The sequence below is a fragment of the Equus przewalskii genome, chromosome 4 (assembly GCF_037783145.1).
Source record: "Equus przewalskii isolate Varuska chromosome 4, EquPr2, whole genome shotgun sequence".
NCBI lineage: Eukaryota > Metazoa > Chordata > Mammalia > Perissodactyla > Equidae > Equus > Equus przewalskii.
The window spans coordinates 69,983,645-70,011,312 of record NC_091834.1 but is presented as its reverse complement, the minus strand read 5'-3'; the positions used below and the strand labels follow the sequence as shown (position 1 = coordinate 70,011,312).

Here is a 27,668-nt window from a genome sequence, read left to right as displayed (position 1 = left end):
TACAGTTATAAGGGAGTTGTATATTAACCATATAAGTTCATATATATACTCTGTACTTGTTTTAAACCAAAACAAGTATGTTCCCCCTTAAGGATAGTACTTTAAAATTGATTGAGGGGTGCTTGGGGTTACATAATAGGCATTCTACAGAATAAAAATTATGGTGAGCTCAGTTAGTAGGAGATTGTGTCGATGAGAGAGTACCCATTAATTCTCTTAGTGGATGAGACCTGGTTTCACTCTTCTTATGTCATCAGGCTGATCCTAACCCAAGATGGTGGGCTGAAGGATGTGAGAATTCACTGCGTGACTGCTGGCTGAGCACCATTCTGTGGAAATAGAGTCTGGGCTTTATAGTCAGGCAAAGAGAATTTGAGAGTATATTAAATCTTGTGTAGCTTCTTGAATTTCCCTGAAATCTTGTGTAGCCTTTTATAAAATGGAGAGAGGGGCCAGCCCGGTGGCACAGCAGTTAAGTTCACACATTCTGGTTTGGCGGCCTGATTGGCAGATGTTAGCTCAGGGCTGATCTTCCTCAAAAAAAATAAAATAAAATAAAATGGAGAGAAACTGTACTCAGAGAGGTCGATTAACTTGCCCAAGATTAAATACCTAATTAGTCACAAAGCCAGAATTTAAGTCCAATGCTCTGATTCTAAAGACTTTACTTCAATTTTACGTTTCTTTCTTTTTTTTTTTGTTAAGGAAGATTAGCCCTGAGCTAACGTCCGCAGCCAGTCCTCCTCTTTTTGCTGAGGAAGATTGGCCCTGAGCTAACATCTGTGCCCATCTTCCTCTATTTTATATGTAGGATGCCTGCCACAGCATGGCTTGATAAGTGGTGCGTAGGTCTGCACCTCGGGTCCGAACCTCCAACCCCGGGGCCACCAAAGCTGAGCGCACGAACTTAACTACTGTGCCACCAGGCTGGCCCCACATGTTTCTATTCTTTAAACATTTTTATTAATAGAATACTTAAACTATTAGTCCATTGAGCTTCAGTCTGGCATAATCCCAGCCCCCACCGTGTTTATACCTAGAATATTTACATACAGGGTAAAATTTCATCAGCAAAGTTTAGATTCATTTGTAGTCATTTCTTTTCTTTAAAATGTTGTTATGTTTTATTAAAATATGATCATGATTATTTCTTCACAGGCTGGTACAGAGGATTTGCCTTAAAAAACCCAAATATCAAGGTAAAAATTATTACTTCTAACCGTAATTATGGGATTTCTTTTTGTAAAAGATAGTTATTTTACTTTATTTCATTACGCAATTAAAATTACAGTTGGGACCCTTAGTTGAAATGCTAAATGGCAATACAGATTTTCATAATTCCTTTGATCTTGGATTATAGTTAAGACATGCTACTCAAATGATAATCGTATGTAGCTCTTGAAATTTGTACTGAGAAGACCTTAATAAGCTCATTATATATAAACAAAATCTTTTTGAAGTGTTAGTTTCGCAGAGAGCGAAATTAAAATTCAGGCAGGAGAAATATATATTCCAAAAGAAATATTGAATAGAAGTATTTAATCTTTATGCTTTCTGTGGTATCATTTATAAGATAGTGGTGTGGAGAAATGAGTTTATTTTAGGGTATATTAAGAGTACCTTTGGGTTTGAGGAGCTGAAATGTGAGAAAACCATATTACAGAGAGTCCCTCTTTCTTACCATTCCAGACAGAAACTAAGACTCATTATCCTTTATATAATTTATATGAATCCTCAGGAATTATAGTGGGAAGAAATATGATTTTTCTTTTACCTTTCGTGTGTATGGTTTATGATTTTGATGCTAATCCTTGCTAATATCTATGTTTTTCTACTTTATTCTAATCTTCCCACCTTTCTCCCATGCTTCCCACATTCTCTAATATTTTCTTATATGTCATGTTCATTTTTTGGTTTAATTCTGGCTTTATTAGAATTGTAGATAAGACACTGTATCATTATTCATTCTCAAAATATAAGTAATCTAATCTCTTTTGCCTGCCTTTCTGTTTAACTATACCTTTTTCTGGATCATCCAACTGTATTTAATTACTTTATTTCATTTATTTTAGGTCATTCTAAAAGAGAGCCTGAGGGACAAAAGAGTATACAAATTTAATTTTTTTAAATACTTTAGCCCTCATTTAAAGTTATTTTTGAACATCTGCAAGGCACATGCAAATATAGCTTCAGTATTTAATTATTCATTTACCCATGTTTGAGGAAAAAATCTATTATGGTTTCTGTTACTTGTCTCATTGTTCTAACAAACCTCAAGTTCTGACTTTTCCTTTTGATTATAATTACTCTATTTGTTATTCCTATCATATTGAGGTAAATTTAAGTTCCGAAGAAAATAAAGTTTTTTTTTAACCTATATAATTATTTACTATTGTTGAATATGCACAATTTGCTTATTAAATTTTATGTTATCCTTGGATCCACAATGGTGATAATGTATTCAAATGACATTTGTTTTCCTAAATATTTAATTGAATTTGTCATTTGATACTACATGAAAAATCATTCAGAGGATGTTATCATTTAATGGATAATAAAATTGATGCTCATTTTGTTTTTATGTTGTTTCTTTCAATTTCTCATTTAGAACAAAGGAACAATTTCCTTGCCCTGTCTTTTCCCTACAATAAAGAGCTTTAAGCCAGCATGGCTTCTTTTGTTTAATTTTTGTTCCATCAGAATGGCAGCCTGGTGATTAATTGCTGCTCTGTTTTCACCAGAGATCTTCCGTAACACATAATATACATGTTATCTCCAAATTCGCAATGGTATTTTTTTTGTGTGTGTGTGTTTTTAAATAGACACATGAGTATTTTGGAGAGAAGAAAAAGAATAACCAAAACAAACAAAAAACCTTCTTTCAGACCAATGCAATATTTTTAAAAGATTCTTATTCAGCATGCTTTTTATACAGAATTCTTGAAAAAATTTTTAATTTTCTGTTTTATAAAGAATATATTTTTTGAGACTTAATTTTTATATTTATTTTAGAGTATCTCAATTTGTAAACAAATGAATAGTAGAAAATAAAAGGAATGGATCTAAGCTATAATAGATTTTAGCCTATAGATGTGATAGAGATGTTTTTCCCTATTCTTGGTATTTTTTTAGTGTATGGCTGTATTTTATCCATATGATTTGTGAAACTAACCCTCCCTTAACAGACAGCTAGCACCGTAACCTTCACGTTTTTCTCTTCTAGGGTATATTTCCTTCCAGCTATGTTCACTTGAAAAATGCCTGTGTAAAGAACAAAGGGTAAGAAATGAGTTTTATTAATAGTTGGAGGATTTTCACAGAACCAATGCTTATTTTGAAACCTGAAGGCTTAGTAATTATCTTGAAAAATGAACTATAGATGATCATGCCATTGTCTATGTTGTTTAATAAAGATAGATTACACTAAGGCGGTTGTTAGAGAAGATTAAACACACTACATCTGTGTGTGCTGAACAACCGTAGGATCCAGGGCCCTGGAGGTCTCTCACTGTCCACAAATCATGGAATCAGCCTAAACCTATGCAGAAGGAGTTGGTTCTTTTTGGTTTCCTGCTATGTAGGGTATCATGGCAGTCAGACCCATTGACTGCTGAGTCATGTCTCAAACCCCAGGAATTTCCTGGATTCACCACTGATTATAAGCAGCCATATCTGACTGTCTTTTCCTAATTGGGGATAATACCTTATCCCCATATCCTTGTGTGACCACTTCACAAAGCCTCTATTCTACTTCAGGGAACAGCATTTCTATGATATATTTTTTTTGATTGAGTCCATCGGTTACTAGGATTTCTCATATATTTAAAAAGTTTTTCCAGTCTATTTCCAAAAGGACTTGAAGCAGCTATCAGGATAACAGATCATTCAAATAAAATACTACAGGATAAAACAGTGGAACTTGCTTATTAAGTGGTTAATCTGAGCAGATCATTCATTATAAGTGGGACATGGATTTGGACCCTAACATTTGCTGCCAATGCCACAAGGCATATGAGTTGGATCCTTGAATAATTTTCATTTTATGACAAAAGAAAGAATACAGATTCAGCCAGAGAAATAACATTTTTCCTCAAATAGCAAAACATAGCAATTTATTTGAATTAGTAAAGCACATTTTAAAGCATAGTAAATGATATCTTCAAACTTCATTTTCACCAAAAAAGTTCCAAGGATGTTATTCAAATGGATGATTCTTATATCCACCCTCTGTAAAGGTAGGATATTAAATCTGAGTTCAATGAAATAACTTCTGCAGATGGCTGAGAGTCTCTGGTATAAATACCCTGTTCCCTATGTGGATTAAAACTTAAAGAGTGTAGGAGATCCTTACACTGTATATCTTATGTATGTCAGCTACTTTAAGCAATATTATTCTTTTGGTAGTAGTAGTGGTAATTATTTAAAACACTAGATTAAAATCATCGTAATTCCAATACTAATAGTTACCTCCACCGCTACTCTTTTAATAACGTCTGTCCTTCAGAAATATTGTGCAGCTGTAATCCACCAGAAGTGAGTCCAGCAGAGTTATCAGTCCTTTTGGAGTTTTCCCACCAGGCTGGGTTTGACACTATCCAGCCCCGCTCGACTAAACCAGAGAACACTCCAGAAAACACTTTAGCCATAGGCTTACTCTTTGTTCAGACCTTTCTGCCCTAGTGATCTGGGCTAGGCAATGTGGAAAGTCAGGGTCTCTACCCTGGCCCTTGAAGTGTCCACCTGGGCAGATCCATGCAGCCAGTCCTCTTTTCTGCCTTTGCCCCAAGCCCGAACCTACTCTTTCAACTCTCCAGAGCCAAGGACTCCCCAGCCCCATCTTACACTCTGACCTGTCGGGGAAGAGAAAAGAGAGAATGCTAGCAAAGATGGTATAAGACATCACTCCACCCAGTGAAAGCAGGTTGGGGTGGGACATAATTTTAATTAAAATAAGTACTTTTATATATTTGTTTATTTATTTATTTAATTGTCCTAGTAAGTAGCCGGTTGTGGGTAAAGTTGTCTCAGAATTTGGTTGTGTAAGTTTAAGACTTGGTTATGGGTTCTCCACTAGACACAGGGCATGATGAGCATTAAATAGCAGGAGAACTTTGGGGTAGAACTAAAATTTATTTTGTAAAAATATGTCATTGGAATTGGTTGAGACCCTAGATTCTGGGACTATTAACTGGAAGAAAAAGTTTAGCCTGAAAACGTTTGAGAACACGTAGTACCAGGTGATTGCTTTCCCAGAGAGGAAGCTCTTTGGGATTTTGATGTTACCTGTCTTATTTTAAGGGGATTAACAGCCTGTTGGCCCACCAGCATGAAATAGCTGCAAAGGACTCATAAAATAACTGAACAAAATATAATTTCAGGGACAACTGCTTATGACTATTTGAACATTGATTTTGGTATAATTAGGAAGAAACAGCTGCCTCATCTAAAATGGCAATTTTGTGCTTCTTGAAAATTTACATTTTGGTTGAACAAACCCCAAATCAACTTCCTGCAGACTGAATTGCCTTTATGTTCTTTCCTGGCTCTTCGGAGCAATGTAGGACTGATGGGGGTCCTTAAATTAAATTATGGTTTGCGAACAGTGAGGCCACTTCTGTATTGTTTAATTCCTGCTGAGGTCATGTCATTTTTTAAATGTTAAATACGTTGTCGAGTTTTCCTGGAAATTCATTGTTCCCTCCTTAACCTTGCATCCGATCATTTTATAATCTCTATCTCAAAATATTAATCATTGAAATTGCAACAGCTGTTTCAAAAGCAAAATAAACGTACTACCATTTGAAAGTGTCATATGTGGACTTGATGAAAGGTTCCATGTATGTCACAGTTCATATATTACTGTTTACTTTTATTTCTAGTTTTAAATCCCAGTTTTACATTTGCAGCTGTGTTTAAGCTCTACAAAGAAGGAAAATATTCACAGGGCAAGTATTTTAGTAGCAGTATGAAATGAGGAGGTGAGACTCTGTTGGTGAAGAAATCAAGGCAAGAATTTTATACTTGCTGTCATGAAGACTTTGCAAAAGATAGTTATACAAACTTTGGACATAACATGAAATAGGAACTGCACAACAGTTATTAGCCTCATGCTAAGAAGTCATTTCCCCTGGATCATCTAGACAACCATGTTCGATATCTAATATGCTGTTACGTTCTACATATTAGATATTGTCCTTGAAAAAAATATACTCAAATGAAGAAAATAACCCCCGTTGATATAGTCAGTAGCATTCTTTTGAGAAGTTGTAGGAATGCTCGCCACTTAACCTACAACTAAACTGAAAGAACTTGAAAAAAGAAATTAGAGATGAAGAAAAAGGTTATTGTGTGTCAAAGATAGGATACAGGGGACAAATGAAATTTTTTGGGTTTTTTTTTCCCTTTCATCTCCTTATGTATCTTCTCAACATCAGGACCACTGTGCATACCCTACTAGATGTTGGTCTGAATATTTTCCAAGTGTAGTTTCTGACTTGTACAGAAGAAATAGGAAGAATATATTCCCCTAATCATAGAGAGGAGCACTTTGCAATGGATATTCAAATATTTGTGATGTCACAAACTCTTAATAAATTCTAAAATTCGTGATAACATTAGTAATAGTACTAATCATTTTTCATGGTCCTGTTTGCAAGTAATAAAAATGGAGTGTTAATGAGATCAAGGAGTGTTTAATCAGTATCGTGTGTCTAGTTAATCAGTACCGTGTTATCTAGTTATTTAAGTTAGTTCGGGTGCTTGCAGCATACTATCCTGATCATTGAACAAGTCCGTCACTCCCTTTGAGTTCTGTGGTCATCGTGCTTGGAAAGCAAAAGCCATCTCACAGTTTGTGTAAGCCTGGTGACCTCATGTTACACATGGGGCTTTCGGGCTCAGGGAGATTAAATGAGTTTCTGTTTAGTGGTCAAACTGTGGCTGGAGCAGAAATTCTGATGTTGTTGCTTCTCCACCGCATTGCTCCAACTTGATCCGGATGAAGTGACTGGTCATTTTGATATTGTACCACCATAACCCACAGAGCATTCCTGATACAAGTTCATAATCAGATGCTGGTTACTTCCTGCAGAACCAAAAATAACGAGGCAGCTTTTTTTCCTGGTTTATCTTTTAGAGTATTTAAAAGAAAATTGTCTGATGTTTGATGTTTATTTTGTTTTTCTTTTTTAATTTTACAGACAGTTTGAAATGGTTATTCCCACTGAAGATTCTGTTATCACAGAAATGACATCAACATTAAGAGACTGGGGAACCATGTGGAAACAACTCTATGTGGTAAGTAACTTTTTAAGGGCATAATTTTTCAGGTCGTGAATTGTTTTAAGAAATAACTGAGGGGCCGGCCCTGTGGCCAAATGGTTAAGTTTGTGCACTCCGCTTCAGCAGCCCAGCGTTTCGCTGGTTCGGATCCTGGGCGTGGACATGGCACCACTTGTCAGGCCATGCTGAGGTGGTGTCCCACATAGCACAACCAGAAGGACCTACAACTAGAATATACAACTGTGCACTGGGGGGATTTGAGGAGAAAAAGCAGAAAAAAAAAAAGAAAGAACTGAACCAGAGTAGGCATCAACTATGCTTTGAGCACCCGGTAAGTCATTAGTACTCCTCCGGGAATTGGAGATACAGAGCATAAACAGACAGTCTTGTTGTAATCTTATGTCCACCAAGCATGGGTTTTATAAGTTCTTTTTCAAGCTGCAGGAATGTAAAAGATACATTTCTGGCATCTAATCAAATAGGATGGTTTACATGGAACTAGTGTTAGGCTTTCTGAATATTTTTAGTTTTCAGGGAGAAATAAACATTTTCAATACAATATTCTAATTCTCTGTAAATGATTCAAGTATTCTGAAAATGATAGACTGCTTAACAAGAATCAATGAGGATATTCTAAATATGTAAAAGAAAGGAATGTTTCTTAAAAAAAAGAGACAGTGGTCACTGTTTTGGGGGTATGTATATGTACTTATTTACTTATTATAACTAATTACATTTATTCAGAGCTTTCTATGTCACACCCTGAGGGAGGTACTCCATATGCAGTATCTCATTTAATCCATACAACCACTCAAGAGATAATGACTGTGATTGTCCCCAGCTTACAAATGAGGAAAATGGGGCCAAGCGTAAAGTACTTGCTCGAGATCAAGTAGTTGGAAAATGGCTGAGCTGGGAGCCTGATGTGACTCTAATATCCTTACTCTGAACCACTGCATATGTGGAACCTTGGGAGTAGTGAAATTTTGGGGAAGATAAATACTATTTCTTCTTTCATTTTCAAAGAAATTTATAGAACAGCTTAACCATTTGGAGAGATGTGTTCAAAATACAAAGGTGTGCTTAGCCTGACAAAGCAATTTGAAACAGCCTGTCAAAGAGAAAATCCAAATTAGTGAGGGACATTGGCACAGAATGACAGTTTTTAATGTCTGGCACATATAAAGTGTAATAGGATATTTCATTGAGGCAAAAAAATGTGAAAAAGTCACTAATAAAAACCGTTTTGATGTTGGATTTCTCTGACCATGCCCTGCTCGAGCTGGTGGCTTCAGGACTCACTAGTAAAATCCGTAAGACAGTCTTCGATGAAATGCCAGAATCTAAGCTTTGCTGGAATGAAGTAGATGGAAAGTCAAGATAACTGAGCTCAAGGGCTCTGTGCTAGGAGACTACAAAGGAAGAGCAGATCTCCTTTTTAGATTTTTTAAAAAAATTTATGTTGGAAAGAATATAAAATCCAAGTATTATTTTTCTTAAAATAATATTGTGCATGACACTAACATAGAAAATGAAATTATTTGAAATGTTCAAATCACTGCATCCTTAATGCCCAGCCTAAGAGTTATAAAAATAATGACAGTCTAAGTTTCATCCATTAGTTGAGCTGGAGCACCAGCACTTATCCTTTTATGTAGCTGCTTGTGGGGAACGAAGTTGAATTCCTCTTGATTCCGCCTTTTCCAGCTATTTTTACTTGCTTTTGAGGTTGTGAGCATCTGTTTTGGGGACATACGTGATTGGCTTTAAATCTGTGTGTTCTAAGCGCTCGGAGTAACCTCACCTCCTCGTATCCTGAGTAATGGAGACAGAGAATTATTTAAAAGTTTCCCTGGGTACGGGAAAGGTAGTCGGTTATGTTAGGAGCAAGTGAGAAGTTTAACCTGAAGACATTAGATTTTTGACCTTGAGAATGAGGCTGACTTGGCTTTGTTGGACCTTCGGTTTCTCTTTTCTTGATGTAGATGTTTTGGTTCAAGTCTATTAGACTTGAGTGTTTTGAAGCGCTGTCCATGTCCTTTTCCAACAGTTGTAAGGTGCCTGTTTTCTTCTCTGGAAGATGTTTGATGAGGGTAATAATGTGTTGTAAATTGTAAGCAGTATATGAGATATACTTAATTGAGTAGAACATTTAGCATAAAAGCACGTGGTAGCCACTTGGGAAATGCTAGTTGATCTTTTTAATAACATCAGTAAGAGCCTAAATAATATTCTCTAAAATATCACTTAATAAAATAGCAGTAATATAACCATTGAAAATTTAAGAGAAATATAGCAGCCATCTTTTACTGAGTACTTTTGTGCAGGCCTTTGGCTGAATATTTTACTTCTGTCTGCCCTGGGGCTCTGACAGTTTTTACCTCTCTAATCTTATCAAAGATAATCTATCCAGGGCCCCATGCTAAGTGGTAAAGCCTGAGCCTAAATCTGGATCTGCTGCTCCAAAACCTGTGTTTTCATTTTGAGGCAAATGAAAACTTATCCATTTTCTAAAACACTGAAATACTCACAATTAACTTTTGCTACATTTCTGGCATATTGCAGAAAGTTTTAGGTATTATTTTATTCCAAGTGTTTAACATTGTACCCTACCTTTTTCATTTAATATTAAATGAAAAGCATTTTTCCTATTTCTGAATAGTCTTCATAACCAATTTTTAAAATCCACTTTTTAAAGAAACATCATTTTATGACTAGCTGTCAAATCAGATAGGTACTGTTTTCATACATTAGTAGGGTGGGGTTGCTGGTCAGGGCTGCAGTATGTCAGTGTTCCTGCCACCCCTGCCCTGAAGGCAAAGCTGACCAGCTGTTTTCATTTGTATAAAGGATCCAGCTTCCTTCTCATCTCAGCATTCTCTTAAACTTGAGTACTAGAGGTGGCATCTAGAAAATCAAGCTCATCGCACTGGACAGTGCCGAACACCTTCCCCAAGGACCGGACAAGTGACATTCACAGTGTGACAGTCTGTTCAAGAGGGAGCTGGCTCTTTGCTTTGCTGCATACAATTTGACTTATTTTATATCTTCCTTAATTTCTTTGACTTGAGTAGACCTTTCCTTTTGACCACTGGCTTCCTCAAGTTTTTCTTCATCTTCCCTGCTTATTCTTTTCCATGACCTAAGCAGAATCCACCTCTCAAGGTCCAGAAAAACGACCTCCTATACGTCACAGTATTCATTCATTCATTCCTTCATTCATTCTCCAGCTCTTGGGGCTAGTCAAGGCAGTCACAGCCATTGTCATTGGGAGCTTCCAGCAAGAGGAGAAGACAGACACTGAGCAGTGAATTTCAAGAATATTGCTTTACAGTGCCCTTGTGGTGACTTGTATGGGAGTGTATAACATGAGTAGAGAGCGAGAAGTAATAGAAGAGTAGCCTCGGTAGGGTGCAGGAGGAGCTGAGAGGAGAGCAAGATTACTTATATGTCAGAGGATCAGGGATGACATTGTGGAGGATGTGTCTTGTCGAGGTGGCACATTTGTCTAACCTGCACAGTACGTGAAAACGCTTCATGTCACCAAGAGTTGATAAAGCAGAAGACACGTCACTACTTTTCAAAATAAAAAACATGTTATGACTAAACTTCTGTACCCATTACACAGAACTTGATATTTCTGGCACCTTATCACTGTAGAGAACTTTCGGTGAATGGTGATCTCAATACTTTTATACCATTGTGCATGTAGTCTAGTAATAATTTTTTGTAGAAAGTAAAAGCATAGCTTCTAAAGAAGTTAAGAAAGATGAAAAGTAAATACTTATAAAGGGTTTTTGCCCTAAGAGTTTCCGGGTAACAGACATAGACTTATGTGTTGGTAAAGACACGATATTTGTAGAGGGCTTATTCCGGACCAAGCCCATAATAATAACAGTATTAGAAGGAGCTGATACTTACATGGTATTTATTCGAGGCCCGACATTGTTCTCAAAGTTTTAATGTATTAACTCATCAATCCTCACAACAACCCTATGAGGGTTGTTACTGTGATACCCATTCTACAGATGAGAAAATAAACACAAAGCGGTTAATAAATTGCCAAAGGTTTTTCAGCTAGTAAATGGCACAATTGGAAAGCAGCTCGAGGTGGTTTGGCTATCCAGTCTGTGCGCTTTATCACTGTGCTGTACTGCTCTCTTCACGAATATTCCCTCTGATCCCTAAAACAACCTTCCAGGGAGAAAGCACTGTCCCTGTTTCACGATGACAAAATTCACTCTCAGAGCCTGCAAAACTAGTAAGTGGCACAACCAGGATTTGAAGCCAGGAGTTTAAGCCGTCTTCTTTCAGCTAAGCCACCTTGCTTGATGAATTTCACAGGAGAGTATCTTGAATCTACATGAATGTTTAGCTAGTAAGAAAGAAAACACCACTTTTTTCCAGAGGTCTGAATACTGACCAGGTAATAGCAGTGAAAATCCATGAGTGACGGAGTTTGAGAGCCCCGTCAGTGAGCCCATCTTATGATGGAAATGCAGGAAAGCATGAAGACCAACACGCAAGAGATAATTGGAAAATGGTGTTTTCCATTGAATTGGCCTTAATTACATACAGCTGTGGTTGAGAGAAGGGCGACCAGAATGTGAGCAAGAGTTGTCAGGGAAGATTTCCTGACGGAGGTGGAAGTCAGGTGGAGCCTTGAAGGACGGTAGAATTTGGATAGAGCTAAAGAAAGGAGCTCTTGAGGTGGAAAGGGAGGCACAGTACGTGAGCCTCGGGTCTGGAGGCCCAGGGAGGACACTGGGACACAAAGTGTCTGTGTTGAGGAGTCTGAGAAGTGAAGGTGGTGGATTCTTGGACATGAGAGCAGCGTCATGCAGTTGAATAAAAGCATATAGAGCAGTGAGTGTGCTTGAGGACACGAGGGGAGAGTTAGTCTGTCCACAGAGTGGCGAGCACAGAGAGGGCAGCAGGACTTGCCCTCCCTATGCTCTGTGGTTGCCTCACAACTCAGTGTGGCGACTGACCACCGAATCTCCACGTTTGCATATTTCCTAGAGAAATGAAGGTGACCTCTTCCACCGGCTGTGGCACATCATGAATGAAATCCTGGATCTGCGGCGGCAGGTGCTGGTGGGCCATCTGACTCACGACCGGATGAAGGACGTGAAACGCCACATCACCGCCCGCCTGGACTGGGGCAATGAGTGAGTACTGGCCACTACAGGGACAGTCTCTGAGGGCTGAACACAACGGAAGCGACAGAGGTGTGAGCCACCATGGGGTAATATCTCTGGAAGACGCCTTATGGGGCTTTTCCAGTTTTCCCTTTGGGGGACTTAGTGCAAACTGAGGTTGATGGAGCTGAGTGCCTGCCGCATCTTCCAGGGCTGGTGTGGGCACCAGGATGTTGTTTGTTCTCTAGTGCCCTGGGTGGTGTGATGGTGTGCATGTGCTCATGGAATATGAAATGTTCACAAGGATCAATCAGATATGGCTTCTGCTAAAATAGGTCTTATTTTCAAATAGGTTTAGGTTTGGCATGTGTCTTTGCTTTTACTCTATTAACCTGTATCACTTCCACGGTGATAGCTTGCCAGTGTGATCTGGAGGGTGACAGTAATGCTAACAGCCTCTATTAAAAGTCTTAGGATAGGTGCACCCATGGTGCCTTTGATTATTGCCCTGATTCGGCCTGTGTGTGTATATTAGCCACTTTGAGGAGCTGCTTGGGAGAACTCAGTAAAAAGCTGTTCTTGACCAATACTTACTTTTAAATAAAACTGTTAGTGACTAATCTAACAGCCAAGCACTTTAAACAGTAAATCTAATCACTTAAAGCTCTGATGAAGGTTGATACTGTTCTAAATATGAATGTTAATATGTAGCTAAGAAATTAGGAAAGCCAGCTTTGACAATGATCCTAAGTTTGGATAGACTTAAGTTTAAGCAAGTTAATGGCCCCTCAGTGTTGTACCTGGCCATATTCTCCTTTCCTTTCCTCTCCTCCAATCCCCATTTGCTTTTGGGACCTTTGAAGGATCTTAGGGCAACAGAATAAAAAAAAGCAGACAGAAATGGAGAAAACAGCAGGAGGTACACCGCAGATAAATTTGTTTCTTACTGAATCCCGGAAAAACCAATTTGAAACTAGAGGGCTGCCTCCCCTAACCATAGGAAGTCGCTTTATCAGAAGCCAATTTTGATTCCTGCCAAGACAGTCCATACTACCGATCTCAATACATGGACCTACTAAAACGTTTTAAACCTCCATCTCACACAGCGAGCTTCTGGTATCTTGTCAAGTAAGATGTGCCATTCGTCCTTTTACAGACAATTAGTAGAGTAGCCCTAATTTATTTATCTCTGGAAGATTCATTCCTTCTAGGGAATAAAAAACAAGTGAGGGTGTGGAATGGTAACAAGACATTGGACTAGGAAGCCTACTCTGCTTTTTTTAAGGCTTGAGACAAATTTCTGAGCCTTTCTTGACGTCAGTTTTTTCACCCATCGAAGGAGTATGTTGAACCAGAGGAGGTCCAAGGGCACTTTCAGCTCCTGGGCAGCTGATTCAAAACACACAGCATTTCCTGAGAGAGAAAATTTGCCAGCTCTTTGCATTGAGCCTGCAGTCTTGCTGTGTGGGATGGGGCAGCGCTGTGAGGGGTGGAGCTGAAAGCTGTTTGAGCGTGACTTATGCTGCCTCTCTTTCTTGTTTCTTTTTTATTTTGAGAAAACTTTGAGTTTTCACTGATTTATATTGGTTCTTAGTCATTTTGCTGGTCCTCATTTAAAAGACTAGTTTGTAAACAGGAAAAAGTTGGATGAAGTTAGCTTATCAAAAATAGCTTCGAAATATAGAGCAGGCAAGAAGATGATGCTTTTCCAGTTTTCGGAAGGAAGATAATGACAGAAGGAAAGGGAAAGGAAGGAAAAACATTAATTATGGCTGAATCATGACTCACTTTTGACTCACATGAGTTCTAACTTATGCTTTGGGCAGTTCTGGGGCTAATTTATGGTAAGTTGGTAAAACATTGATGCTTGAAAATGAGCAATATGATGTATTTAGATCATCCTCAAATTCACAAATTTTCTGACGTCTCATTCTGTTTTCTTTGAATTTCTTTGATCACTTAAATAAAAATGACTTTCAACATGCAGATTGTGCATTTATCTTACTCCTTTAAGTATAAATTAGTTTTCCTATTAAATAGTGCTACATGGAAAGCAAATTCAGGTAATTCTCTTGCATATTAAACTAGGTCAAATTGTCCTGCAAAATTATGTCAGCATGTAGATCTCTGGATGAACATAAATTAAGAATGTGTTCAATCTCAGGTTGTATATCAGACTGTTGAAGAGTGGGGAAGAGAGGTCCTCTGGATGGGGGAAGCTTGGGAGGAGGGGAAGATAATCCATCTTGTTCCCTAACGGGGTCATCAAGAGAAGTGTCCTCCCCCTGGAAGGCTCAAACAGAAGATAATGGTACCTGTTTCTGTTCCCCATAGAGTCCTGTGCTGTCCTTTGACTTTCCTGCTAAGATTATACAGGAAAGAGAGTCAGTTCATCCATCCTTCCTGATGTCCCAGAGTAGTTTGGTGACTGAGTTGATGTAAAACCTGACCCTCCCCTCCCACCACTGGCTTCCCATGTCCTGAAAACTCTCCTTCCATCTTGTCCCTTTGCTCCTTGTCACATTTCTTCTTATTGTTTTTAAAGCACTGCCCTGATCCTGTTCTGTGAGCTCAGAAACCTCAAACAGCAGGAGGGTATCCTAAGGATATATCTAGGAATTAACAAAATGAAATAGAAACACATAAAACTCTCTTCACACAGCCAGAATTCCCAAGAGCCAGCAGTTGAACAATCAAAGCCTTAAGAGAGGAAGAGACTTGCAGATTACAGGCTCCTAGTGCCCACAAGCTCAGGAAGGTTCTGGACCCCACACCTGCTCTACAGCCTCTGCACCTGGAGTTAGTCTTTACTCTTTCTGCAGTGATGTAGATCAGCTGCCCTTCGTGCATCTTTTCTTCCCTGTACCACATGGCTGATGCTGTCTGAATTTTGAGATGCAAGTTCGCAAAGAAGGAATCTCATTGAGATCCAGTATCTATCATTCCTGTTTAGACTGAGCATTTTATACCAGCCACTCCTAAGCTGCTGACCAGTCCATGGATTAATTGTCTTTAGGTCAGTTTCCTACCAATTGGCCAGTCAGATGTGGCCCAGGAAGAGGAGATGGTCAGATGACTAGACTACCTCAGCTCTCCTCTGCCCCCCTCAGCAGAGAATGTGGGTAGGTGGCTTCTCATAGAAGGAGCTGTGGGTAAGGTAGGTGCCAAGATTCCTATGTGGTTATATAGCCTCTTTCCTTTGCTAGGTAATCTTTCCTCAGCAATGTTGACATGTTGTCAAATGATGTCTTCCATTGTGGTATGGTGGTTCTCTCTTGGGAGGGGATAGAGACTGAGGAATAGATTTTATCAGATCTGAAGTGTAGCAAGGGGGATATCTTAGTCAGCTCAGGCTACCATAACAAAATACCACATATTGGGTTGCTTAAACAGCAGACATTTATTTTCTCACAGTTCTGGAGGCTAAAAGTCCATGATCAAGGTACCAGCAAATTCACTTTCTGGTGAGGGCTCCCTTGCTGACTTGTAGATGGCCGCCTTCTTACTGTCTTCTCTCATGGTCTTTCCTTTGTGCTTGCATGGAGAGAGAGAAATCTCTGGAGTCTCTTCCTTTTTTTATAAGGACGCCAGTCTTATTAGGTTTGGGCCCCACCCATGTGACTTCACTTAACCTCTCTTACCTCTTTATAGTCCCTATCTCCAAATATAATCATATTGGGGTTCGGGCTTCAATATATAAATTTTAAAAATTTCATTCCATAACAGGGAGACTTGGGTAATTTAAATACAAATCGCAGTGCTGTTGCTTATTTGAAGGTTCAACAAAAGTTAAAGAATGCAAGTGTAACTTTTAAGTTTCTCAAAGGGAAACGTAATTAAGAAACTATTTTAGTATCTAAAAGATAGCTCCTGCCATCAAGAAGGCCACAGTCTTGTCATCTTCTTAAGAAAATCTATCCCTCGCAGGGGCTGGGGCAGTGCCTGGCTTGAAGTAGGTGCCAAATTAATAAATTCTACTACAAAACCTCTACTGAGGTTTTGGGGAGGGCACAGAATTTCAGGATTTTTTTTATTGCAAATGTGAGAAAGCTGTGGTTCTGTAACGGGGAGTGCAATGAGGGAAGGCTTCCGTGTTAGAGAGTGATGATGTGAAAGGGATGTGGAACACATCATCCTCAGAGAATTAAGCGTGAGACCTGGAGTAGGGTGGTTGAGGGGCATCTGATAGAGAGATGGTATCTTGGCCTTGATCTATAGGGTGTTACAAAGGCATTGTGAAGCCTTTGGGATGGTCGTGGATGGTTAAGGAGATGAATAGAATTATATTGCATTGATATCAGTGTAGTAAAGTGTATGCCCTGGAGAGGAATATGTTATCAAGGTCACTAGAGGGAAACTGGCAGGGTTATACTCATTTTTCTCTGTCTGTGGTAAGATGTCACAAATCGGTTACCATACTTGGTCCCTCTGAGGCTGGATGTGTGACCTTAGAATAGTCTCAGCACAGCAAGCCACATGTCACCCACACACAAGAGGCTAAACCACCCCAGGCCTAGAAGTACGCTGCCCTAATTTCTGTCCCCTGCCTTTACTGACCCCAGAACTTGCCATGAATGAATGACAACCATGCGCATGTTACCAGAGATTCACATTAGGAATGAGTTAGCTCCTGCCATAACTAGGTATTTTGGTGCCAGGTCAAATGCTAAAGACCAAGCTCCCCTCTCCTCAACTCTGATTTCTAAGAACAAAATTATGTCTAGTTCTGGTTTCCACCCCAGTCTAATGTGGAAGGGTTTCTGTGGTGGTGGTTTATGGAGTGCTGAATGCTCCTCACCATTGCAGGAGCTCTCCACTGAGAGTGACATCCCCTCACCCACCCCCTGATTTGCCTGCCTTTGTCTTCTGTTTCTCAATTTCTTCCCAGTGTCCAACCTGGTTACACTGGCTACTCCAACCATGGTAACTAGTAATGCAAAGTAAAAAGTATGTGTGAGAGAAGCATGGCGTGTGATATATCTAATTTCAGGGTAATGTAGTAAAAATAAATTATTTTTAATAAATTCTATAGAGGCGACTTTTCTCCCAACTTTTGCAATTTGTTTTCTAGACAACTGGGACTGGACCTGGTGCCTAGGAAAGAGTATGCAATGGTGGATCCAGAGGACATCAGCATTACTGAGCTCTACCGATTGGTAGGTAGAGAAGTCTTGGCTTACAGCCTCACTGCTAATTTTGTGGTTTCCATGGCACTCTTCATACTTACTTAATTTTGTAAGAACAGGATGTTCCAGGTTTAATTTGGAGCAAGTAAAGAGAATTGAGAGCTGAGGTGACCATGCTCCAAATAGAAAACTGAGACACTTTACCTTTCTCAGAATGACGTGACATTCTCTACTGTGCCCTCAACTCCCAGACACTAGGAAGTAAATCCAAAGAAGTTTTAAGTTCTTTTGAAAATCTTGGTACTTTTTGCCTAGTTTAGTGAAATGCTTACAAGTCATACATATTTCTCTGTTGTGTTTCAGGACAGTGCTGTGACTAATGGTATCCAGTCACTGCTCACCAACATGTTAGCTCTCTCCTGCCCCATTATCACTGTATACATAGACTGCTCAAAGTGGCTCCTCCTTGGTCTCCAACTGCTGGTCCTACCCCTACCCCTACTAGAGCCCTATCCACGCCTACGTGCTGAAGCCTATTACTAATCCTAAGATATTTGATCATATTGCCCATCACAGCATCACCTATGACTTGAGTTCTTTTTCTAGTTACATGTAGGTTGAAGTCCAGTTATCTGCTTGGCATCCAGGTTCCCCAAATCTGCTCCATTCTTCCTTGTATATAGCCTTGTATTCTTAATACTTGTATAAAATTTATCTAATCTCTTGATACTAACTAAGCTCTTTCCAAACCCCAAATTGAAGAAGAATGTGGTTGGGAAGGGCTTTCAAAAGCCATTCCCCCAGGGGTAATTTTACTTTGATAGAGTTACTACTGCATCTTATCATAATGTTCCAAGGAGGAGTGCCTGTGGCAAATAGTAGAGTCCTTGTTGGAAGATTCTGCTTCTTTTGCATAGCTTCCCAAGCTTACAATATTTTTCATAGATTAGTGGGATATTCTTGACCCAAGATTAACTGTATCTGAAAAATGTGGGGGAAACATCATCAGTACATCCATTAGGGCTTATGTCTGATTTGAGAAAGCAGTTCTTAATACCACTTACAATTTTTGCCTTAGTCATCAATCTGTTCAGATTATTTACATCTGATTATGTCATTTGGAATAAATTCTATTTTTGTGGAGAATTTCCTTTCCTTTACAATGAACATAGTTTAAGGTCAGTTGGAGGGAGGCAGAGATGGAAGAAGGAAACAAAATAAGAGTATTCCAAGTTAAAGTCATCATTAATTCTTAGTTTATACAATAAATAAATTTTGTATAATTTGTCAGTTACATCCTCTAATGGGACATCTTTGTTGTTGTTAGTTTAACTCATTGAGCATCATATTTTGTCTCTCACTTTCTAAATCTCTTACTCCATTTGAAGTTTCTTGAGAATGGGTACTGTCTTACGCTTACTTTCTCTATTAAACCCCAAATAATCTTGTGCAGTGCTTTGTGCTTAATAAGCAAGCACTCAGTGTTTTTGAGGTCATTATGATGTTATGAAAAGACCATGGGTTATAAATCCAAAAAACTAGATTTGAATTCCATCTCTTCCTTTTACCAGCCCTGTGATTTTGGACTTACTGTTTAATCTCTCAGAGCTTCAGTTTCTTCATCTATCAAATTGGAAAATAATTCTTATCATGTTTGTCATGAAGATTAAATAAGAAATGCAAGTAAAATGCCTTTTCTTGACAGATAGTATTTGCAAGCACCTAAGCATTCAATCAATTTTCATTCCTTTCTCATCTTCATTTCATCCTTATTAGAGAGGCAAGATGACAAGAATAGTTGATAACTTGTATGCTAAATCTTAAAATTAGATTTGACTGTATTCCATGAAGTAAATAAACAATAGAAGCTTAGACATGATAGAAATTTATTTCTCTCTCACAATATGTAATCCCAGAGGCAGGAAGTTTTGGGCTTGCTGTAGTTTCAAGATGTCAAAAGCAGTACAGGCTCTTATCTTTCTGCTATGCAGGGCATGGCTTCCATCATCAAGGATACTTCAAAGTACGATATAGCTGCCAGAGCTCTAGCCATTACATCTGCTCTCCAACAGTAGGAAGGAGAAGGGTTCTTCTCAATTGATTCAAACACTTTAATGAGCCTTTCTGAAAATTCCATACAACACTTGCAGTTACATTTCATTAGCCAGACATAGTCACATCACCATATTTAGCAAGGGATGTCAAACATTTGATATACAACTAACAATGTCTGATACAAATGCATTTTGTTTTCCCTAGTTTGATTTTGCATTTATGTAATTTTATCTCTGTTCTTTTCACTTAATGTCATATGTGAGATGGCAAATTAATTTCATCTCTTTCAACATTCCAGTTTGTTAGTGCTGGTTGCTGAGAGTGCCATGTTGAGAAGATTCTGGGGTCTCATCTGGGCTGTGACTGATTAGCAATGACTGCCAGTGGTGGGAAACACTACCATTGATTAGCCATGACTGCCATTGGAGGGGGTTTTTACTATTTTATAGCCCAAATCGTAGTCCCAAATCTTCATTTTGTGGATGAGGAAAATAAAACATTGTGATTTTTCACAAAAATTTAATTTCTCCTCTGTAGTGGTTGCATTTTACTGTTTCTAAAGCAAAGACAGTAGCCCATGAAAAACACAGATAATTATAAATTTCTTCTTTAAGTTTCTTTTTATATTCTGGGCTCACAATAATCAGATTCTCTGTAGCACTGGTCTTTTTCTCTGTATAACATGAAAGTGACTGACTGTGTTGACTTCACCAGGGAGAGTTGGCAAGCACCACCTTGCCCTTGTTCTTGCTGTTGTTACAATTTATTTTCACTTGCAGATCAAGGACCATGGTGTGGGGGTAAAATGCGCTAACAGAGGATGTTTGATTAATTGTTGCCACTTCTCTTCTTTTACTGTGTCTTCTCGTGTCATATTTGAAACACAGGTGTTTCCATCTCGCTAAATCCATATTGCATCATTAGGAAAAAAAGTCTTGCTTTAGGTTTTGGAGAGTCCTGTTAGCAGATCTTTCTCACCTGATTGTGTTCATCTAAGCAGTAAAAAGTGCTAAACTGCACAGTGTTAACATATGTCCACTTGGGACGTTTGGTTTACTGCCAAAGGCCAGATTGCAATCCTAGAAATAGAGAGAACCTTATTAGCTGGATTCTCTGGTTGTTTGTGCATGCAGAGTATCTTTTTAGGCATCCTTCTTGGTTTTATCCAAGATCATGTTAGCTCCTTGTTTTGTGATCCTTAGTAGATAGTCCAGTGGTTCTCAGACAGAGAGCTGGGGACATTTGACAATGTCTGGAGACATTTTTGGTGTTCACTATTGGGGACGGTGTGGGGCGGGGACAGGGAGAGGTGCTCCTGATATCTGGTGGGTAGAGGCCAGAGAAAGCTGCTAAACGTCTTTCAAAGCCCAGGAAAAGCCCTACAACAGAGAAACAACCAGCCGAAAATGTCAATAGTGCTGAAGTTGAAAAACCCGGGTATAGACGATTCTCTCAGTAATTAATGCATTATATGAGGATTAAAATTTTGCATCACTTAAATAAATCTTTGGAATGAATCTGTCTCTTTTCATCATCAAAGGTCTAGTTAAATTATAAGCACATTTAGAGTAACTGGCAGGTGCCTTTTTAACCATAAATTATTTCAGAGTTGGATTTTTGTCTCTGTGTTATAACTACCAAATTATAGCTCTTCGAGTGTGAACATGCCTTTTTAATTTTGTTATTGTAATGATATTTTCACAGAGATATTTTTAGAAGTTCCCCAAAGTAGTGAATTCCCAAGAGAGAAACAAGTAATCGTAACCTACTTAAATCCAGATCCGTCCCAGACCTGGAAGAACGATGGACGAGGGGAGAGGGAAGACTTCAGAGCCAGAGATTCCAGTGCCGTTTGTGAGGATCCATGTCACACGTACAAAGGGAACAATCAGGCAGGCTCGTTACTGGCATGCATGCAAAGACCAAAGGTTCCAAGACAGTAATTAGACAAAAGATGCAGGGATCCGCTTTTCAGTCAGCTGTGGTTTGCATCTCCCTGCATATGATCTCAATCAGTGATTCTCAACCCTCATTGCACTTTAGAATCACCTCGGGAGCTTTTAAAACTACCACTCTCTGGACCCCCATCCTCTAGAAATTCTAATTTAATTGTTCTGGGATAGGACCTGGGCATAAGTATTTTTTAAAAGCTCCCTTGGTGATTCTAAAGTGCAGCCAAGGTTGAGAACCACTGATCTAGATATATTGGATTCTTTGCATGAGTAAGGGAGCTAATTTTTTCATTCAGTTTTCAGGGAATGTCATGATTGATGGTAGGAACTTTGCACCGTTTAAAGTCAAGACCAGACACCTCCTTGAGGTCCATTCTTTTCATGAGGTTTTTATATCTGTTTTCCAGCTTTAGCTTTTAGTAGAACTTCATGTCTTCATAGTACTTTGTACTATGTTACCCTGAAATTTTAAGTAAATCAGTAAGTAAGTAGCAACTGCAGAAAATAAAAAGCCTCTTTGTCAGTCATAGAGGTGTGGTTTTATGAATGTATGATACTTCTTTTGCCCTAGTAAAAAGAATTTTTAAACCACAAAATAGAGCAAGCTTTATAGAAAATGAGGCAGAATTATGCTTTTGTCTACACTTAGAATATTTCTCTGCAGGAATTTATTTCTAGTAATTATGGCCAACACATACCACAATGCTGAGGTCCATTTTAAAAGAAAGTGTACTCACTCTTCACTTTTACAGACAGGTGTCCGGTGGACCTGTTGCATATTCCATAATAATAGATGCATTTGGTTCATTGCGTTTTTGAACTGTTCACTTTTTGAGTAGTTCAGATTAAAAGATGAAAGCATGAAAAAACTTTATACTGCTGCATTTACAACTGTAATTTTAGACAGCATTCTTTGCCTTCAAATGTTGGTCAGTCAGTCAGTAGTTTTTGAACTATCGTTAGAAACAAAAAGATGGCTAATGTAGAAATGGAGTTATGTACCTTAACCCCAAGCAAAGGATCTGACTCCATTATTATGGAGTTAATCCCTGAGCTATTTTTTTTAATTGTCAAGTGATCGGAAAGAGGTGGCTTCAGCAGTAGTCTGTGTTATGAAAACAATAATCCTCCACATTCTTAGCACCTATTCTTTTAAAACACAGGCCTGTGTATTTGTCTTCTCTTTTCTCTTATCCTGAGCCGGTTCTACTCAAAGTGTGGGCCAAGAACTAGCTGGACTGTGAACTGTTTGTAACTGGCCCAAGTACAAAATGGCAGGTAAATGTTTAGAAACCTTTGTAGCATTTTGACGTTACCATGACATTTTTGTTGTATTTGTGAAAATATCAGTCTGTAGTGGGTTAGAGGGAAAAGCAACTTGGTCCTTCATTGCAGGTAGCTTGAGAAGCACTGTCCTAGGTGGTTCATAATTCCTGCTCACTCTTTAGCTCTTGGCTAAAGTGTCACTTTCCCAGGAAGCCTTCTGTGACTGCCAGGGTACAAGTCAAATCCCTCCTTATAGATTCTCGTGATAATCTGGTTCTTCCCCTCCCTTTATCACAGTTGCAGTTGTCTATCTGTGGGTGTGACAATTCTGTTGATGATACTCCCTCTAGTAGATAAGCTCCATGAAGGTGTGGGCTATTTCTGGTTTTGCTCATCATTGCATTCCCAGTGCTTGGCACATAATAGATACTTAACAAATGTATGTTAAATGAATGATCACCCCCACGTTCTCCTCACGCCTGGAACCGTGGCTGATTCCTTTCCTCCCTCAATGTGTGGAAATTCTCACTTCTGGTCGTGCCTCCCAAGTCTAGCTAGGTTGGCTGTATTGAGGACAGAAGGAGAGATAAACACAGATGCTACACCTCACTAGCTTTCCTAAGTCTGCCTCCCTATTGCCCCACAGCAAGTTAGAAACATTTTTTTGCTCTAGTGATTGAATATCTTTTGCCACAGCCTGTCTCAGAAAACTACCATAATTTTTCAATTTAGTGTGCTTTAAAAGAACTTTTAATTATGAGAAATGTGAAGTCATAGCTGAATTGTTCCGCTACCATCAATGAAATGATCAGTTAGATATAATTTAGTCTGATTTTTTAAACATGACTAATAATTGTTCTCATCCTGGGAGTTGATAAGGGAATAATAGAATTCTTTGAACTTTATGCTGCTTAAATCTACTCAGTGAGTTGGTATGATTTTAAATTGATGATTAAAAAACATGTTCTTAAAGCAAGATTTGATGGTCTTACAAACTTCATAGTTTCTTATTTCAGAAGTTGGGAGAAAATTCGGAACTTAACATCCAGTTAAATACCAAATCCACAGCAAACAACAAAAAAATTACAGAACAGGACATCATAATCACACCAGTTTGTAGGGTCCCATTATTTTCTTCAGTCCATGCTGATCATGTTTTGTTGGGGGGTGTCATACAGATGGAGCATCGACATCGGAAGAAAGATACCCCGGTGCAGGCCAGTAGTCACCACCTCTTCGTGCAAATGAAGAGCCTCATGTGTTCCAACCTGGGGGAGGAGCTTGAGGTCATCTTCTCCCTCTTTGACAGTAAAGAGAATCGACCAATCAGGTAAGTGCACATGGAGATAGGACTTGAATTTTTTAGTGTTGGAATGGTGGAGATTTGAAATGGGCAAACTTTAGGATATATGGCCTTTTACACTTTTCTTCTCTCAGCTTCAATTTTCTCATCTGTAGAACTCTGTCAGTTTCTAGGCTGCCTACCTTCTGGAGATTTCCACGAAAGTTAGATGGGATGATGCTTGCGAGAGTTCTTTGAAAAACTCAAAAGGGCTGTAGAACCATAATAATTATTATTAAATGAAACTATGACATTAATATCAGGCCTGTTATTTGTTTGAGTTACTTTGTATTGATAATTCAAGGAAGATATAATTTCTCTGAAATCTGAAGTTTGCTTATGTGAGTCAACACATTATATTTTTCAAATTGTCAATCAGCAATTACATTATTCTTACCTGTCTGCATCAAATGATGTCAAGAGATGACTAAAAAATGGAAACCTTCCCATTAGAGTTTCAGAGCTGTGAAATGATATACAGTTTTTACATACTGTTTTTCCCTTTCTCCGTTCTCTGAGTCCTACCTGTTGCACTTCTCTTAAGGCAAGTTTTCACTATTTAGGAGAAACTTATAGTGGATGTTTTGGTTGTTTTTAATATTTTAAAACTTTGTATATTTATTTTGAAGTTGAGCACACTGCACACCATCTTTTACAGTAAAAATTTTAAATTTAAAATTGTATCACACAAATCACGTGTAATGACCCAATTGTACCATACTTAAAAAAAAATACTAAAATAAATGCTGACAGTTTTTAAAGATTTTGTAAAAATTTTATTTTATTTTTCCTTTTTTTCCCCAAATCCCCCCAGTACATAGTTGTATATTTTTGGTTGTGGGTCCATCTAGTTGTGGCATGTGGGACGCTGCCTTAGCGTGGCCTGATGAGCGGTGCCATGTCCGCGCCCAGGATCTGAACCTGCGAAACCCTGGGCCGCCGAAGCAGAGCGCGAGAACATAACCACTCGGCCATGGGGCCGGCCCCAATGCTGACAGTTTTAATTAATACTGAGCCATATATATTGTTTTATAAACACAAAATTGTCCTGAGTATTTCTTTTCTGGTTAAAAAAGATTTGTTTTCTAGGAAATATGTGTTTATTTTTATGCATTTATAACCATTAAATCTTTGGTGAATTAATTTATATGTTAGTCATTACCTATTAGTAAGTGTACTTTCTATTTCTTGACGGTGGACTTTGTCCATAGAATTTAAAGGTGAATTTTTATGCAACCAGGACAGAATTTATGAGGTGTGGAAATAACAATGGTCATACAGTTATAAAGTCTACTTTATACACTGTGCGAGGAAATGAATCAGGGAGTTAGAAAACCTTTCTCCCTTCACACATCAACACTACCAAAAAGGGAAGAGAAAGGCAAGAAAAACAGATCCAAGTTACAGCTTAGCACTTGCTTTAGAAATGTGAAAGATTATTTAGAAATAATACTTGCTTACATATTTAAGTGGACCATAGAGAGCTTGGTTTCCAAGTAGTCTAGTTTAACAAAAATCTTCATCACATTGTCTGTATGACATACGGTCTCTAAACTATGTAACAGACTATATGGAATGTAGAAGGGAGAAGTGAGGTTACTCTTTTGCTTCTTCCTATTAAGCTAAAGTTTTTGAGAAATACAAAGTACCCTTTGCTGCTAATATTCCAATTGCACTAATGTAGGATTGCATTAATTTAGAATTAATATTACCCTTGTCTCCCAGTTTTATCTTATTTATAATCATTTTCAAATTTTCTAAAACATCCTTTTAGGTTTTGATTGGCAGAGTTCCACTTGTTTTGTATCTGTTTACTTGGTGAAAGCAGGAAGATAACCTGGGTGTAGGATCCCCATAATATTGTTTTTGTGGTCCCTAAGTTCAGGCCAGGAGCTGGGCCTTTTTCGTGCTCTGTGATGTGGTCGGGCTGCCATGTGTACACTCCCGTCTCCCTTCCCCCTTTTCTGCCCCTCCTTCTTCCCCTCTCCATTCCCTTCTGTCACACACACACTCCTCTAATATCCCACCTGATTTGTAATGGCCTTAGGAGGAATCACGACTAAATTCCTCTCCCCTGCTTCTACTCACTGAGTTTGGCCATTGGCTGTCACCTCCCAAACTTATAATCACCATAAAGATGATTAGCAAAAGAATGAGTAAGAATGAAAATATATGCTTACAAGGTGTTTGGAACCATCTCACATTTATTTTCTTGACGTTCCCAGGCCTCAGGCAGCACAATGCTTATTCTTTTAGGGATTATTTAAAATCTTGCCCTGAGTAGCCTTGGTTCAAACTACACAGGGCCTTGTCACCATTACCTTTTGAAGAGGCCTTAGCATGCACAGATCTGAAGACTGGGCTTGACTATTGTCTCTGCAGTTGACTGCTGCTGCCCTGACCCCTTCACTTACTTACCTCTGTCTTTTCCTTCTTCTTGAAAGTGATGACAAGTCTTGCCTGCTTCCTTGCGCCTGGCATGGCTAATGAGCGTCAAGTATTTGTGTCTTCTCAGGAAAAAAAGTATTATAAATGTAAGATGATTTTGAGGTATTGTTGTGTTTCTTCATATGCCCAACAATGGATGCAGGATGGGATGTGTGGGCATTTTAAAGTCAACTTCTATTTCTTTTTTAAACTTTTTATTTTAGAAACTTGCAGATATATAAAAAAGTAGAATAGTGTCACGAAGCCCCATGTACCCACACCAGCCTCAACAGTGATCGGCTCAGGGCTGGTCTTGTTTTAACCAAATCCCTTTCCAGTCCTCTTCTTTATCCCCAGATTATTTGGAGGTAAATCCTTGACATCATATTATTTTCAAATGTAAATATTTCAGGGCGTATCTCTAGAAAAGGGAACTCTAAAGGAATTGCCACCTAAAAAGTTTGTATTCTCAACATCATCAAATATCTATTTCCAATCAGTATTCAGGTCACCCCTGTTGGCTTATAAATATCGTTTTACAAATTCCAAATAAGTTACTTGTAATTTACAAGATCCAAATAAGGCCCGTATATTGCAGCCAGTTGATAAGTCTCACAAGTCACTTTTCAGTTATAATTTCCCTCTCCCTCTTAAATTCCTTGTCATTTATTTGTCGAAGAAACTGGATCATTTGATTTTTTTTTTTCAAAGTCCAATCCAAACAATGAAACTCAGCAGACAAAAGATGGTATAGTTGAGTAATTACAAAAAATAAAATACATTCCAAGTATAATCTTTATGACATTGCCCTGCACATGGATCTCAGGAAGTTCCCTTGTCCGGGCTCAGGTGGAGGGGCCAATGTGTACAAGGACCTGGAGAGGCGTGAGTAGGAAAGGCAGATGTTTATTCTTCTCGCAAGGCAGACAAGTGGTTAGGACTTTTTTTTTAAACTTCCGTTCTCTAAGAAGCAAACAGCCAGTATTTATTGAGCACTAACCATCTGCCCAACTGTGTTCTCAGTGCTTTTAATATATTATCAGCACTGATTTTATAGGTGAGAAAACCAAGACACAGG

At 38.6% G+C, this 27,668-nt stretch overlaps 1 protein-coding gene across 7 annotated transcripts in view; it reads left to right on the top strand.

Annotated features, from left to right (window-relative positions):
* DOCK4 (dedicator of cytokinesis 4) overlaps positions 1 to 27,668 on the top strand; it is a 435,939-nt gene that overhangs the window by 185,472 nt on the left and 222,799 nt on the right. For all 7 annotated transcript variants that reach the window (XM_070617599.1, XM_070617602.1, XM_070617597.1 and 4 more), the window contains exons 3-8: positions 1,159 to 1,199; positions 3,224 to 3,279; positions 7,200 to 7,296; positions 12,304 to 12,452; positions 17,494 to 17,578; positions 24,000 to 24,151. In XM_070617599.1, coding sequence (XP_070473700.1) covers positions 1,159 to 1,199; positions 3,224 to 3,279; positions 7,200 to 7,296; positions 12,304 to 12,452; positions 17,494 to 17,578; positions 24,000 to 24,151 — 580 coding nt within the window. The remainder of the gene's footprint in view (positions 1 to 1,158; positions 1,200 to 3,223; positions 3,280 to 7,199; positions 7,297 to 12,303; positions 12,453 to 17,493; positions 17,579 to 23,999; positions 24,152 to 27,668) is intronic.